General features: G+C 36.0%; 4 protein-coding genes across 4 annotated transcripts in view; 2 read left to right on the forward strand and 2 right to left on the reverse strand.

Annotated features, from left to right (window-relative positions):
- The window catches only part of LOC103515092 (protein phosphatase 1G), a 29,860-nt gene extending 23,867 nt beyond the window's left edge, over positions 1 to 5,993 (reverse strand). The window contains exons 1-2 of the mRNA XM_026827893.1: positions 5,824 to 5,993; positions 4,757 to 4,997 (exon numbers count right to left, since the gene is read on the reverse strand). Coding sequence (XP_026683694.1) covers positions 4,757 to 4,997; positions 5,824 to 5,934 — 352 coding nt within the window. The 5' untranslated portion in view covers positions 5,935 to 5,993. The remainder of the gene's footprint in view (positions 1 to 4,756; positions 4,998 to 5,823) is intronic.
- A 2,397-nt stretch (positions 5,994 to 8,390) lies between these two features.
- LOC108253127 (intraflagellar transport protein 20 homolog) lies at positions 8,391 to 10,928 on the forward strand. Its single transcript, XM_017446504.2, has 2 exons — positions 8,391 to 8,635; positions 9,806 to 10,928. Exons 1-2 carry the CDS (start codon positions 8,501 to 8,503, stop codon positions 9,920 to 9,922), a joined length of 252 nt encoding a protein of 83 aa, XP_017301993.1. The 5' UTR covers positions 8,391 to 8,500; the 3' UTR covers positions 9,923 to 10,928.
- A 617-nt stretch (positions 10,929 to 11,545) lies between these two features.
- Positions 11,546 to 14,295, reverse strand: LOC113469889 (zinc finger protein 677-like). The gene is made up of 2 exons (XM_026827901.1): positions 14,003 to 14,295; positions 11,546 to 12,265 (listed from the first exon to the last, which is right to left on the reverse strand). The coding sequence occupies exons 1-2, from the start codon at positions 14,084 to 14,086 to the stop codon at positions 11,576 to 11,578; spliced, it is 774 nt and encodes a 257-aa protein (XP_026683702.1). The 5' UTR covers positions 14,087 to 14,295; the 3' UTR covers positions 11,546 to 11,575.
- LOC113469891 (coagulation factor V-like) lies at positions 12,265 to 14,827 on the forward strand. Its single transcript, XM_026827903.1, has 2 exons — positions 12,265 to 13,102; positions 14,678 to 14,827. Exons 1-2 carry the CDS (start codon positions 12,799 to 12,801, stop codon positions 14,719 to 14,721), a joined length of 348 nt encoding a protein of 115 aa, XP_026683704.1. The 5' UTR covers positions 12,265 to 12,798; the 3' UTR covers positions 14,722 to 14,827.
- Positions 14,828 to 14,893: the final 66 nt, after the last annotated feature.

Below are 14,893 nucleotides of genomic sequence, written 5' to 3' on the forward strand. Positions count from 1 at the left end.
GAGAGAGTTCTCCGCAAACTATCTAGTTACATTGCAAAGTTTTTATCAAGTGTGAGATAGAAGACCATGCATACATACATACATACATATCCTAAGTCGTTCTGTTTGGTGGAACAGGTCGACTATTCACAAAACCTCTCCACCAAGTTCTATCATTAAATTTTTGTTGGTTTTCAATGAGACTGGGATTTTGATTTCTTTTGATGATATCTTTGTTGATTTGATCATTCCATCTCAGTCGTGGTCTACCTTGCTTTCTGGTTCCTTCTATATTTATTAATTTGGAAGTATTTTTTAGGCAATCTATTCTCATCCATTCTTCTTACATGTCCATACCATTTCAGCCTTGTTCTCTCCACTCGTTCTTGCAGTCTCTCAACGTCAATCCTCTTTCGAACATCCACATTTCTTACTCGATCTCTCCATGAAGACCATGAAGAAACGGAAAAGAGAGGAAAGGGCGGAGGAAGAAGAAGAAGAAAAGGAAAATGGGGAGAAGAAGAAAAAGGAATAGGAGGAGGAGAAGAAGAAGAAGAAGAAGAAGAAGAAGAAGAAAAAAAAAAAAAGAGAGAAGGAGCAGCAACAGAAAAAGGCCTGGAAGAGAATGAGTATGTTTTGTAATGTGCCGAATTTTATGATACTCTATCAATAATTGTTAACGATTTATCGCCATGTAAACACACATTCCTTTCTCTTTTTTATCTTTTTACTCTCATTCTCTTCCAGACCTTTTTCTGTTGCTGCTCCTTCTCTCTTTTTTTTTTTTCTTCTTCTTCTTCTTCTCCTCCTCCTATTCCTTTTTCTTCTTCTCCCCATTTTCCTTTTCTTCTTCTTCCTCCGCCCTTTCCTCTCTTTTCCGTTTCTTCATGGTCTTCTATCTCACACTTGATAAAAACTTTGCAATGTGGGGAGAAGAAGAAAAAGGAATAGGAGGAGGAGAAGAAGAAGAAAAAAAAAGAGAGAAGGAGCAGCAACAGAAAAAGGTCTGGAAGAGAATGAGAGTAAAAAGAGAAAGGAATGTTTATATGGCGATAAATCGTTAACAATTGATAGAAAGTATCATAAAATTCGGCACATTACAAAACATAATATGGCACATCTATAACGCGGTATACGAGTATTTCACCCTCCCCCCTATTCTGTTCTATTCTATTCCAACTTGGCGAATTCTATTCAAAGTGGCATATTATGTACATACTGTGCAATCAGGGAGCGCGCGCGAAAAAAAACTCACAATACCTATATCTAACTTGATATTAAGTGACTTTGGGTGCTTTTTTATTTTATTTTATTAATAAAATGCAAATTGCAAAGCCATGTTTGCTTATTGCTTGGGAAGTGGTTGCTTGCTTGCCGTCTGTTGAGGGGTGACAGATTGCTGGATGGATTTCTTCTTTTTCTCGATTTTCTCTCCGGTTTTTCCTTCTTTTTCTTGATTTTCTCCTTCGTCGTGGATTTTCCTTCTTCATATTCGCCTTTTTCGTCTTCTTTTCTACTTTTTTTTTTTCTTTTTCTTGATTTTCTACCTTTCTTCTTCTTGAAATTTTCCTTCTGCTTGTTCGTCTTCTTCTTTTTAATCTTCGTCGTCGTCATTGCCGTCTTCTTCTTTGTTCGTTTTTTTCCTCTCCTTCACGATATATCCTGGTTCTTTTTGGTTCTCTCACATGAACATGTGATGGTTCTCTCACATGAACACCTTCAAAATAATAGATCAGTTGCGCTTACTTGGGTGATATTTCAAAGTCATAGAGCAGGAAAAATGAGGAAGAACTGAATTTTTCTTTTTTTTCTACGACTTCTAGATACTGAGATAAATCGATTTAAAAAATACCGATAAATCGTGAAGTTTGACGTCACGGCAAACGCTCCCGTAGGTGCTGACGTCATAATTCAAGACTCCCGCTTCGTTTGTTTGTGCGCAAGCGTTTCTGCGCATTTTGACGTGAAATCTGACGTCCCAACTATTTGAACTTTTTCATTAGAACAGCAATTAAAAATTGAATTTTCGACCTTTTAAAGTTACTTTTTTGGAGTTTTGACCTCAGATTTGGATTTTTCACAACATTTTACGTAGGAATCGACCTTTTATAATAATATTTTCCCAATTGCAACTCCTCCATTATTGGTAAAAGAATGTTTACTAAACACACTTATATAGGTACATATAAGGATCACAGAACTTAGATGTTGTTTCTGGTCGTTCAAGGAGTTTTACAAAAATGTAAACCCTCAACCCTTCCCACTTCTGACACCGTACTATACCTACCTCGGTGGTGTAGTGGTCAAGGCGCTCGCCTGGCAAACAGGAGGGCGTGGGTTCAATCCCAGCCGAGGTATGGAATTTTATCCTCAATATAATTTGAGAATTTGACCACAATAATAGTAGTAGCCTACTGCTGGAGTAAAGGGACTTATCAGTCCTATGCGAGCAGTAAAAATAAGCACTATTATTATCATATAGGTAGGTACCTACGTAGGTAGTGTTTACATAAAGCGGAACTTTGAGCAGGGATGTTTGGTATGTGGAGATCATACTATTCATATTATTCTTCTCGATCGAAATAAATGTGCCAGCCTACTTAGCTTAGTTGGTAGTGCGTCTGCCTTGTAAGCGCTAGGCCGCGGGTTCGATTCCCGCCCAGGGCGGATTTTATTACTCTGATTCTCTCTCTCTCTCTGTCTCTTTAAGATTAGGAGAGTGGATTCTATTCAAAAGGCGAGAAATAGATAGGTAGATAAAGAGAGAGAGAGAGAGATGTTTTTTTTTCACTTGGGAATCCTACCTACTAGTCTGATATGTTCTCTCTTCAATACGTATGTATGTGTTATACAGGGTGAACAAAAGACAAAAATCGAAGAAAAAAGTTTTTTTTTTTTTTTTTTCAAGATGTTTTATAGAGGGAACTATAATTGCCAAGGTCTTATCGTCCCAAAAGCGAAGAGAGGAGATATAGGCTAGAAAAAAGCCAGCCGTTCCGAGAAAGAATCTGTTTAGGAGTAAATCCGCCCAGGGAGGGAATTGAACCAGAGACCTAGAGCTTATACCCCTCCAAGCTACCTAGGTTGGCTTAAATAAAAGATAAATACACCTACGTATAAATCAAAATACACCTACGTATAAATCAAAAGATAAATACACCTACGTATAAAAGATAAATCAAAAGAAAAAGAAGAAGAAGGAGAAAAGCATGTAAAAATGTGCAGAATGATAATTTTATATTTTGTGCGCTACCTAACCCACTAACTCAGTCAACCCTGAGAGGTTTTACCTTGACAGCATGGTACAGATAGTTAGAACTGTATTTGACATTTTGAATCAGTTGGGTTATTTCTTTGTGAAGTAGCTCACAGTTACTGAAACCAGAAAAGAGAAAACAAATTCTCAAAACTGGTACAATAATTTGTTCAAACAAACAGAAAAGTCACTCAAACAGAGAAGATAGAGTAAGCAACATAAACTTGTCTCCTGCTTGATATGCCCGAGAAACAAAATAACACAAAAACAATATCTTGACAGATGGGAGCAATGAGGTTCAGTCTTCATACAAAACCTCAAGTGACTGTTGAGCTACTTCACAAAGAAATAACCCAACTGATTCAAAATGTCAAATACAGTTCTAACTATCTGTACCATGCTGTCAAGGTAAAACCTCCGTCAGTAACAAGCTCAATCAGACAATGGTTATTTACCAATAACACTGACAGCAAGAAATAATGTCTCTTTGGCCTTACAAAATTCTCTTATGTACAAAAATGACAAAATAGTAAAAATAGGTACCTCCTGAATTTATGAACAAAGCCACCAAATTTAAAAAGTTTGTCCACCCTTCAAATTTACTCGGCGTGTGGCAACCTTCAAGGCTCGTTCCCATTTGTCGTGAGATACACACGATTTTTTTCCGAATGTCCTGTAGGCAGTGTGATTAAAATGAGAGTGTTCCTACTACACACGACACGATTTTTTTTCCGAACGACACAAAATGTCCTTGTAGGCAATGTAATATTTAAATGAGAGCGTTCCCACTACGCACGACACGATTTTTTTTTTCCGAACGACACAAAATATCCCTGTAAGCAATGTAATTTAAATGACAATGTTACCATTACGCACGACACGATTTTTTTCCGAACGAGAAGTGGGAACGGATGTACATACCAAGTTGAGTCTAGTATTTAATCCTGTGCAATGATGAACATGTGTTGTGTACTTCTGCATTATCAACTGCACTTAGATCTCATCATTGGCTATATTGTGTTCAATTGTCATTTAATAAACAGGTATTACTTAGTAACATTCTAGGCTAATTAAATTCAACTGCTGATAAAAATAATGATAATAACAGCTAAAATGCACTGGGGGGGAAAAATGATGGTGGTTGCCTGCTAAATCAAAAGAATGGGTAAAAAATCATACTCATAGATAAATTGTATGCAAAATAAAAAGTTTCAATTAAGTACCTACTTATAGCTTCATAGAAAAGGGCTTAAAAATAAATAAATAAAAATAAAGACAGGATTGTCCTATTCTACCCACCACCAAGATTGACAAAGTCATCACTTACTCTCTTTCTTCAATGTCTTCAGGATGGCCATAACTTCATCTTTGATCAAGATAAATTGTATGCAAAATAAAAAGTTTCAACTAAGTACCTACTTATAGCTTCATAGAAAAGAGCCTAAAAAAATTAATAAATAAAAATTAAGACAGGAATGTCTTATTCTACCCACCACCAAGATTGACAAAGTCATCACTTACTCTCTTTCTTCAATGTCTTCAGGATGGCCATAACTTCATCTTTGATCAAACTCTCATCAAATTCCATGAAAGCATCAATGAGGGCCTGTTTGTAGTTGCCCTTTTTAAATTGCTCCGTCTTCTTGATGAACTCGGGCAAATGTTGAGATGTGTAGACAGCAACTTCTGACCCACCATGACCATCATAGACGGCAAACAGTGATTTGTTTTCATCAAAATCTATGATGACATTGTGTGCATCCTGGGGAGAGAATATTTCCATTATTAATAATAAAGTCATGTAAGATGTAACCAGTCGCAATTGCCACAGTGAATGTATTAGGTTGCAACGGTTCACTAAGTTAAGCAACATTGTGAAAGTTCCATGCCATTGGGGGCCTCAAGTTTGGTACCGGTACCTTGTTAATAAGTTATCCCTAGCCCTGGGCATAAAGTTGCTTTTTTTTTGAGTAGAAGACTCAAGAAAATAAATTGTTACTACAATCATGTGACTGTAATCTACATACTCTGTGAGTTGTTCATTATTTTTACCCACAGTTTAAACAGTAAAAGTAGACATAAAAAAGCTATCCACCTCAAAACCAAATCATCCCCCAATATTTCAAAAATAATAACAATAATCAAGGTGGTGATAAAATTACAATAAGATTTGAGAACAATACAGAGCAAGGGACAGCTGCACCCTAAAGCAAAGCATGGAGCTCACCTTTAAACAAGAATTACAAGAAATGGAGGGAAAGGCTCCCCCCTGACCTATCTCAATTTGAACCTTCTTAAACCCAGCTTCAAAGTGAGAAAAAAAAATGAATATTGGAAACAACTTTGACTGGAGTAATTTCTCCATAGACCATCTATGGAGAAATTACTCTTGTCTGCCATAATTGCACCGAAAATTAAAGCTTTTGAAGTTACATTATTCAGGAGCCATGTGGAGGGGGTTAATATTTTCAAGCTTTAGGTCTACCTCTTCAAGTACTTAACTGCGGATGAAAAACTGGATAGAGTGGATAGGAATTTCTCATTTGGAAAGAATATTTGCAAAGTTTTCCGATCTCTTTGAAACTTACCTCTTGATAGATTCGCCAGCCTTGCATAGAACTTGCGCCACAAGTGAGATTCGAACCCTCATGATTTGTGGACTCCTTTTTCGTGATGGGCTGAGACAGGTAGGCTCCCATGGCGAAATAAAACGCTTACAAACTAAACTAAACTAAAGGTACGTATCACAAAGCAGTGTATTTAAACGTTAAACTTATCACGAAATGAAATGGTTACAGGGAATTAAACGATCGCTTACAAACTAAACTAAAGGTACGTATCACAAAGCAGTGTATTTAAACGTTAAACTTATCACGAAATGAAATGGTTACAGGGAATTAAACGATTTTTCTTTACATGGTTTTTCTTTCGCACAAATCTTCTACTTGCCGGCCATTGAAATGAAAATCGGAATCGGTGCGAAAAAAATGGCGTTTGTTTTCGTTTCGAAGAAAAATTACAATGTTGCCGAGTTGTGCACGAGTTTAGCCGGACAAGATTGGTTCGCACGATGCTTAATTTGGAATAATAATCGGACAAAATCAAATACCTACTAGGACGTCCTTGTAGGTTTTTCTTTGACGTCATCGCTAAGTCCACCAATCAGAGTGCGTTTCGATAATGGCTGGCGGGAAGACTTATTTTTCAAATTTCGATTTTGATTTTGAATTGTGTCTGAAAAAAGAAAGAAAAAAAAAAAGTACCTGTTAAGTAGTAGTTAGTGTCTGGCTGGGGGACGTTAAACAGGGAGTAGACCAGCTTAGTCTGGCTGGAAGACTTTAAACAGGGAGTATACCAGCTAGAATTTCCCTTGCTAAAGAAATAGCAAAGGTTGAGTGCGAATCCACTCGTAAAGTTTGGAGCCAAAACCAAATCAAGAGAGAGAGTGAGAGAGAGAAAGAGAGAGAGAGAGAGAGAGAGAGAGAGAGAGAGAGAGAGAGAGAGAGAGAGAGAGAGAAACATAATAATAATAATAATAATAATAATAATAATAATAATAATAATAATAATAATAATAATAATAATAATAATAATAATAATAATAATAATAATAATAATAATAATAATAATAATAATAATAATAATAATAATAATAATAATAATAATAATAATAATAATAATAATAATAATAATAATAATAATAATAATAATAATAATAATAATAATAATAATAATAATAATAATAATAATAATAATAATAATAATAATAATAATAATAATAATAATAATAATAATAATAATAATAATAATAATAATAATAATAATAATAATAATAATAATAATAATAATAATAATAATACCTAAATAGCCTTTTGTCTATTCAATGTCTTTATGTCTGGTTTAATTATTATCAAGTAGGTACTTACAACGGATGCCTCAAATGCCGGGTCCTCCTTAAGCTTCACATCCAGCTCCAGGAGATCTTCCAAAGTTTGCACAGGGAATAGTCCGCTCACTGCTGGATCGGGTAGGGCTTCCAGTGGTGTCCCTGGTGCCCCCCTAACTCCAGAGAGTGCCGTCTTGATATCATTCAGTGAAAACGTCAGAGATGCAATATTCTTATCGATGACTTCAAGTCTCTTGTTAACCTCTACATTATTTTGGGGTCGTTTGTTAAGTTCTTGATTTTGGGGTCGTTTGTTAAGTTCTTGATTTTGGGGTCGTTTGTTAAGTTCTTGAACAGATTCAAGTTGTTTGTCAATGTCTGAAAGATGCTGAAAGAAAAAAGATATGTTGAAATTAAAATCTCATAAAGACAATCATAAAATTATAGTAAAGAACCTGTTCTAAAGAGGGAAAACACATTTGTCATTATTTAATAGGGTCCGAGCTTATGTTATGGCTCCGTTTTTCATGAAGTGCCATTTGTCCACTTAGTTTTGCGCGATGATCACACTTTGAGCAATGGTACATACCACCATCTGCTCTTTTTCTCGGTGCTATTCGATTTGGTTGAACCGGATGTTCTTGTACATGAAGTTCCAATCTGTCAATGTCGGATGTACGGTAACCGCATTGCAAGCATTGATACACACCGTCACGGAATATATCCGCTCTGTCATCGGCATTTGGTTCTGCGATTAATTCTTCTTCTAAATCATGAATACGAATCATATTGTTATGTAGGACAAAAGAAATTTTCTTGACTGAAAAGTAAAGAGATGTATGTGAGTTAACAAGAGAAAAGTCGTATTTTGTTATTCCGATTTCAATAAAAATTGAAATCTAGGGTTTTTGAAGCATTTTTAGATGATTTTTTGATAATTTATTTTGCAAAAATCAAGAAAAAATCGAATAGAACTTTTTTTTTCTAGATATTATGATCTATAATTATTCTATATCAACAATATATCCATTGAAAAGTGAAAACAGAGCCACTAAATAGAAAACCCCAAGATAATATCTGTTGGTGTTGGTACAAGAAGAAAATGTTGTTATCTAATGCTTGAGATTGACTATTATGTCATTTTTCTAAACAAGAAAAAAAAAAAAAAAAAAAAAAAAAAAAAAAAAAAAAAAAAAAAAAAAAAAAAAAAAAAAAAAAAAAGTTTTTTATTAAAAAAAAAAAAAAAAAAAATAATAATAAGAAAAAAATAATAAAAATAAAAACAAAGAGTTGTTAAAACTTAAAACCCCATAAAAATTCCTTCTAATATTATTTTCTTTCTGCTTCTCTCTCTGTCAGAAATCCAGAGGTTCGATTCGATGGTGAGTCAACATTTGGAGGTGATGAGTCAGCTAGCCGCCGAGGTAAACAAGTACAAGATGAGCAGCATTGGAACTCAGAATCAGCTCGAGTCAATTAGCAAGCAGCGCCAAGTACAACGTCTCCAACTACATGTGAGTATTGTGAGTCAGCAAGACAACTTCAATATGGTACTTGTTTAGAAGTCACGTCAATGGAAAATTGCTACAAAAAGGAGCCGTCACAAATGAGCAGTAACCAGTGATATTATAGGGTATCTTTCTTTTTCATTGTCGTGGCTTCTGAATAATTTTTTACCCTCTATATGATTGGACATTGTACTTTTTACAATATATGGTTTTATGTGCTACGCGATGGGTAGTCAAAGTGTGGCATTTTGAACTTTTAAATCGTGCTGAAAGCTGCATTCCGTACATTTGAACTTGCCTTTACCCACATTTTTACTTTCCTTATTTGACGTCTGTTTCGTTTTGCTCTTGTGAATCCTTAAAAAATGATTTTCTAATTTGTAACTAAAGGTAGCACGGTGGTCGCATTCCGGACAGTGAAACAAACCATCCTCTCCCCTTTTCCATTTCGGTTCCTTCTTCGGCAAAAGTGGCTTTATACTCGTATGTAGCCTTACATGCCGAACCAAATGATCAGTATGCCGAGTGAGATACTCACATACTGAGCATTGGAACGTGGCAATAATAGGGTCCGAGCTTATGTTATGGCTCCGTTTTTCATGAAGTGCCATTTGTCCACTTAGTTTTGCGCGATGATCACACTTTGAGCAATGGTACATACCACCATCTGCTCTTTTTCTCGGTGCTATTCGATTTGGTTGAACCGGATGTTCTTGTACATGAAGTTCCAATCTGTCAATGTCGGATGTACGGTAACCGCATTGCAAGCATTGATACACACCGTCACGGAATATATCCGCTCTGTCATCGGCATTTGGTTCTGCGATTAATTCTTCTTCTAAATCATGAATACGAATCATATTGTTATGTAGGACAAAAGAAATTTTCTTGACTGAAAAGTAAAGAGATGTATGTGAGTTAACAAGAGAAAAGTCGTATTTTGTTATTCCGATTTCAATAAAAATTGAAATCTAGGGTTTTTGAAGCATTTTTAGATGATTTTTTGATAATTTATTTTGCAAAAATCAAGAAAAAAATCCAAGAGAATTTAGTATCAGAGAGAATAACATTTAATATTATTATTACTGTGTAAGTAGTTTAAATTTATAAATTTATTTTTTATTGATTATTCTTATCATTATTACCTATTAATATTAAAGTATGTTATGCTCTCAGGCACTCATTCTCGAGAAGTCCATGGAGTTGGAGAGACTCAAGGTTCAAAACTTATCCCTGCAGAAGACAGAGAGTGAACAGCAAGACATCATCAGTGAAATTCTTGCTCATAAATAAAAAGTAAAAAGTACAGGTTAGCGTCCAGAACCGACCCCCACCCTCGACCCTAGCCCTGGACCAAGAGAGAGAGAGAGAAACCGAACAAATATAACAAACTAATAATGTTGGCTAAAATAAAAACTTCTAATATACCAACAGTTTAGGAAGAAATCAGATATTTATTTATTATAATTTACAATTATTTTATTCTTTCGAATTACCAAGAAAAAAGTTCACATTTGGGAATTTATGATATAATAATGTTCGCACTGTGAGCTAATTCCTCCTCCCCCTCCATTTCTTCCAGTGTAAGCTAATTCCTCCTCCTCCACTTCCTCCAGTGTAATGATATCAGCTAGACTATCGGTGTCGATATTTGTAGGATAGGTTTTCTTTTTTGGGTACAAGTCTTTGTGACATTTAGTCAAATGATTGTTTATATTGGGTTTAGAATGAGTTTTGTAGCTGCAATGAAAGCAATTGTATGATACTTTCCATTCATGCATGTTTTGGTGACGCCTAAAATTCCCCAAAGCATCGGTCTGAAAGTCGCATATTGTACACTGATACTTGGCAACAATTTTTTCTTTCGGTGGACGGTTCAATTTGTGCATTTTTAATATATGGTTGTATAAGTTGCCAACGAACTTTGTACGAAGGTCACATTCCGGGCAATGAAATAGACCATCCTCTCTCTTTTTCCATTCCTGTTCTTTCTTCGGTAAATGTGGCCTTACATGACGAACCAAATGATCACTATGCTTTGTGAGATAGTTACATACTGAGCATTGAAATATGGATACAATATGGACAGAGCTTATGTTATGGAGCCGTTTTTCATGAGTTGCCATATCTGAACTTAATCGTGTGCGATAATTACATACTGAGCAATGATACATGCCATCAGCTGCTCTTTTTCTCGGTGCTATTCGATTTGGTTGAACCGGATGTTCTTGTACATGAAGTTCTAAACTGGCCATGTCAGATGTACGGTAGACGCATTGGGAGCATTTATACACACCGTCATCATCATGGGATATGTTTCCCTGAGATGTATCATTATCCACTCTGTCCTCGCCATCTGGTACTACGGTAACTAATTCTTCTTCTAAATCATCAGCATTGTAAATACGCACAATGTTATCATGCCGAACGAAAGAAATTTTTTTTGCTGAAAGAAAAAAGATATGTTGAAATTAAAATCTCATAAAGACAATCATAAAATTATAGTAAAGAACCTGTTCTAAAGAGGGAAAACACATTTGTCATTATTGTATTTATCAGATATGTACTGTACATAATAAATTAAATTAAACTTTATTTACAAGTTTTATTCAATTCCAGATAACTATGTATACCAAGTGCCTTTGGGTAAAAATTGTGAATAATTCCTGGGAAAAAAGTTGTGAAAAACTTGCCGTACCAAAGGAACAGTGAAACGGTACAAAGTAGGTACTTACAACAGAAATCTTCCTAGGGAAAATGGACATAACGTCAGGGGACATGCAACATTACATCTTTTTCAAGACTTACCTGTATTTTTCAAATCGAATTATCTTGGGATCTAGAAGTTGTAGAATAAAGAGAAAAATTCTCAAGTTCCCAAAGTGAAAACCTAACCTAAATAAGAGCATAGGGCCTATAACAATAAGTTAGTATTGAATATCAGATTTATTGACCAAGAACAATGACATTAGCCAACTCACTTTCGTCGATATTGGTAGGATAGTTTTTCTTATCGTAAATTTCCAGATAAACTTCTTTATGATTTTTCCTCGTGTGGTCTTTGAGATTCGTTTTACAATGAGTTACATAACTGCAATAGTCGCAATCGAAAGAAACTTTCCATTCATGCATGTTTTTGTGACGGTTATAATTTGTAAAAATATTGGTTTGGAAGTTGCATATTGTACACTTATACTTGCCGTCAACTATTTTTTTCGCTGGACGATTTGTTTTGTGTATCTTCTGTATATGCCGCCCCAAGTTGCTTCTATAGTATGTACGATAGGTACATTGCGAGCAATGATAATTACCATCAGCCCCCTGTCTCTCTCTGATGTCCTTGTTGTGAGGCTGTTGATTATTTTGGTGCCATCGTTGTTCATGACGTCCCATGTTCCCATTTTCTGGCGTGGAATATTCACATTGCGTACAATGATACATACCATCAGCCCCCTTCTTCCTTTTCGGTATAAACTTTGTTTTGTGGTGCTTGAATACATGAACAACCAATTGATAGTTATACCGTGTGTGAAAGTTACACGAAGAGCATTCATACATGTCTATGGTATGGTGCTGTCTTATATGACGTCTCATATTTCCACTTTGTCGTGTGCGTTGGCCACATTCCGGACAATGGTAAAAGCCATCAGACATTTTCCTCGGTGCTATTTGATTAGATTGATCCAAGTGTTCTTTTACATGAACATTCAAACTGTCCATGTCAGAAGTACGGTAGACGCATTGGGAGCATTTATACACACCGCCATCATCATGGGATATGTTTCCCTGAGATGTGTCATTATCCACTCTGTCCTCGGTATCTGGTACTACGGTAACTATTTCTTCTTCTAAATCATCAGCATTGTAAATACGCACAATGTTATCATGCCGAACGAAAGAAATTTTTTTGACTGAAAGAAAAAGAGATGTTACAATGAATACATTATTTTATGTTTATTTCTAAAAGGGAAAATAATTTGAGTAAATGGGCGAATTTAAATAGGTGAGAAATGCTATCATTTATTTTCTAAAATTTAATGAAATAATGACAATGACTAACAAACAAATCAAACAATCCTGATTCGGGTTTGAAACCCTGGTCTCCTGATTCGGGTTTGAAACCCCGGTATCCTGATTCGGGTTTGAAACCCCGGTCTCCTGATTCGGATATGAAACGCTGGTCTCCTGATCCGGGTATGAAACCCTGGTCTCCTGATTCGGGGTTGAAACCCCGGTCTCCTGATTCGGGTTTGAAACCCCGGTCTCCTGATTCGGATATGAAACGCTGGTCTCCTGATCCGGGTATGAAACCCTGGTCTCCTGATTCGGGGTTGAAACCCCGGTCTCCTGATTCGGGTTTGAAACCCCGGTCTCCTGATTCGGATATGAAACGCTGGTCTCCTGATCCGGGTATGAAACCCTGGTCTCCTGATTCGGGGTTGAAACCCCGGTCTCCTGATTCGGGTTTGAAACCCCGGTCTCCTGATTCGGATATGAAACGCTGGTCTCCTGATCCGGGTATGAAACCCTGGTCTCCTGATTCGGGGTTGAAACCCCGGTCTCCTGATTCGGGTTTGAAACCCCGGTCTCCTGATTCGAAGTCCAACGCTTTAACTCCTCGTTGAGGTGCCAGTAAATCGAATTGTATGCTGTTAAAAAAAAAAAAGTCAAGGGAAAATCACAATTTGGTCAATTTACCTTTCCTTCTTTCTTCATCTTTCTATATTCCTGTCTCTTCCTTCCTTCCTTTCTCAGCCTTGTATCTCTTTGGGTCTGCTTTGATTTTAGCACGTGAGCGACGTTTTCTCTCCCTCGCTTGTTCTCTCTTCTTTGCCTCTAGTGCTGCATTGTGTTTATTTGACTTTGCCATACTTATGGCTGTGTCTGCGAAAAAATACGAAAGCAAAATTACATTCCACTACTATTTTAGACAGGACTATTAATTAATTAGTCACAAAAAAGAAAGAAAATTCTTTACATTTCAAAATCGTGTGGGGTGATAAGTGACCCAGCATGTTTTTTGGGTACATAGAATCTAAAAAAAAGCTACAAAAAAAAAAAAAAAAAAAATAATCTTTACTGTTATAAAACTGTTTGTTTATTATCAATAATTAGTCACATACATAGATATCGGAGAATACCACATTACAAACCAGGAAAAATGTCGAGTTACAAGAATATTAAAAGTAATTGATCAATGCTCATAAATACAACAATAATCATTCTATTTCTATCTCTGTGGCAAATTAGCTTTGATTTTTGAATCTACTCTTTGATTTTAACTACATGCACTTTAAAACAAGGTACTTAACACCAGAAACACTATTTATTTTGAAGACCCAGATGACAAAATGTAAAGATATTTTTACAATGGTAAAAGCCATCAGACATTTTCCTCGGTGCTATTTGATTAGATTGATCCAAGTGTTCTTTTACATGAACATTCAAACTGTCCATGTCAGAAGTACGGTAGACGCATTGGGAGCATTTATACACACCGCCATCATCATGGGATATGTTTCCCTGAGATGTGTCATTATCCACTCTGTCCTCGGTATCTGGTACTACGGTAACTATTTCTTCTTCTAAATCATCAGCATTGTAAATACGCACAATGTTATCATGCCGAACGAAAGAAATTTTTTTGACTGAAAGAAAAAGAGATGTTACAATGAATACATTATTTTATGTTTATTTCTAAAAGGGAAAATAATTTGAGTAAATGGGCGAATTTAAATAGGTGAGAAATGCTATCATTTATTTTCTAAAATTTAATGAAATAATGACAATGACTAACAAACAAATCAAACAATCCTGATTCGGGTTTGAAACCCTGGTCTCCTGATTCGGGTTTGAAACCCCGGTATCCTGATTCGGGTTTGAAACCCCGGTCTCCTGATTCGGATATGAAACGCTGGTCTCCTGATCTGGGTATGAAACCCTGGTCTCCTGATTCGGATATGAAACGCTGGTCTCCTGATCCGGGTATGAAACCCTGGTCTCCTGATTCGGGGTTGAAACCCCGGTCTCCTGATTCGGGTTTGAAACCCCGGTCTCCTGATTCGAAGTCCAACGCTTTAACTCCTCGTTGAGGTGCCAGTAAATCGAATTGTATGCTGTTAAAAAAAAAAAAGTCAAGGGAAAATCACAATTTGGTCAATTTACCTTTCCTTCTTTCTTCATCTTTCTATATTCCTGTCTCTTCCTTCCTTCCTTTCTCAGCCTTGTATCTCTTTGGGTCTGCTTTGATTTTAGCACGTGAGC

Source organism: Diaphorina citri, unplaced genomic scaffold (genome assembly GCF_000475195.1).
Source record: "Diaphorina citri unplaced genomic scaffold, Diaci psyllid genome assembly version 1.1 scaffold1275, whole genome shotgun sequence".
NCBI lineage: Eukaryota > Metazoa > Arthropoda > Insecta > Hemiptera > Psyllidae > Diaphorina > Diaphorina citri.

Excerpts from the sequence above, each read along its gene's own strand:
- LOC113469889 (XM_026827901.1), bottom strand. The coding sequence starts at position 14,086 with ATGGACAGTTTGAATGTTCATGTAAAAGAACACTTGGATCAATCTAAT. Across the intron at positions 12,266-14,002 it reads AAATGTCTGATGGCTTTTAC|CATTGTCCGGAATGTGGCCA; the intron begins CATTGTAAAAAT and ends GATGGCTTTTAC.
- LOC108253127 (XM_017446504.2), top strand. The coding sequence starts at position 8,501 with ATGGTGAGTCAACATTTGGAGGTGATGAGTCAGCTAGCCGCCGAGGTA. Across the intron at positions 8,636-9,805 it reads TACAACGTCTCCAACTACAT|GCACTCATTCTCGAGAAGTC; the intron begins GTGAGTATTGTG and ends TTATGCTCTCAG.
- LOC113469891 (XM_026827903.1), top strand. The coding sequence starts at position 12,799 with ATGAAACGCTGGTCTCCTGATCCGGGTATGAAACCCTGGTCTCCTGAT. Across the intron at positions 13,103-14,677 it reads TCCTGATTCGGGTTTGAAAC|CCCGGTCTCCTGATTCGAAG; the intron begins CCCGGTCTCCTG and ends CGGGTTTGAAAC.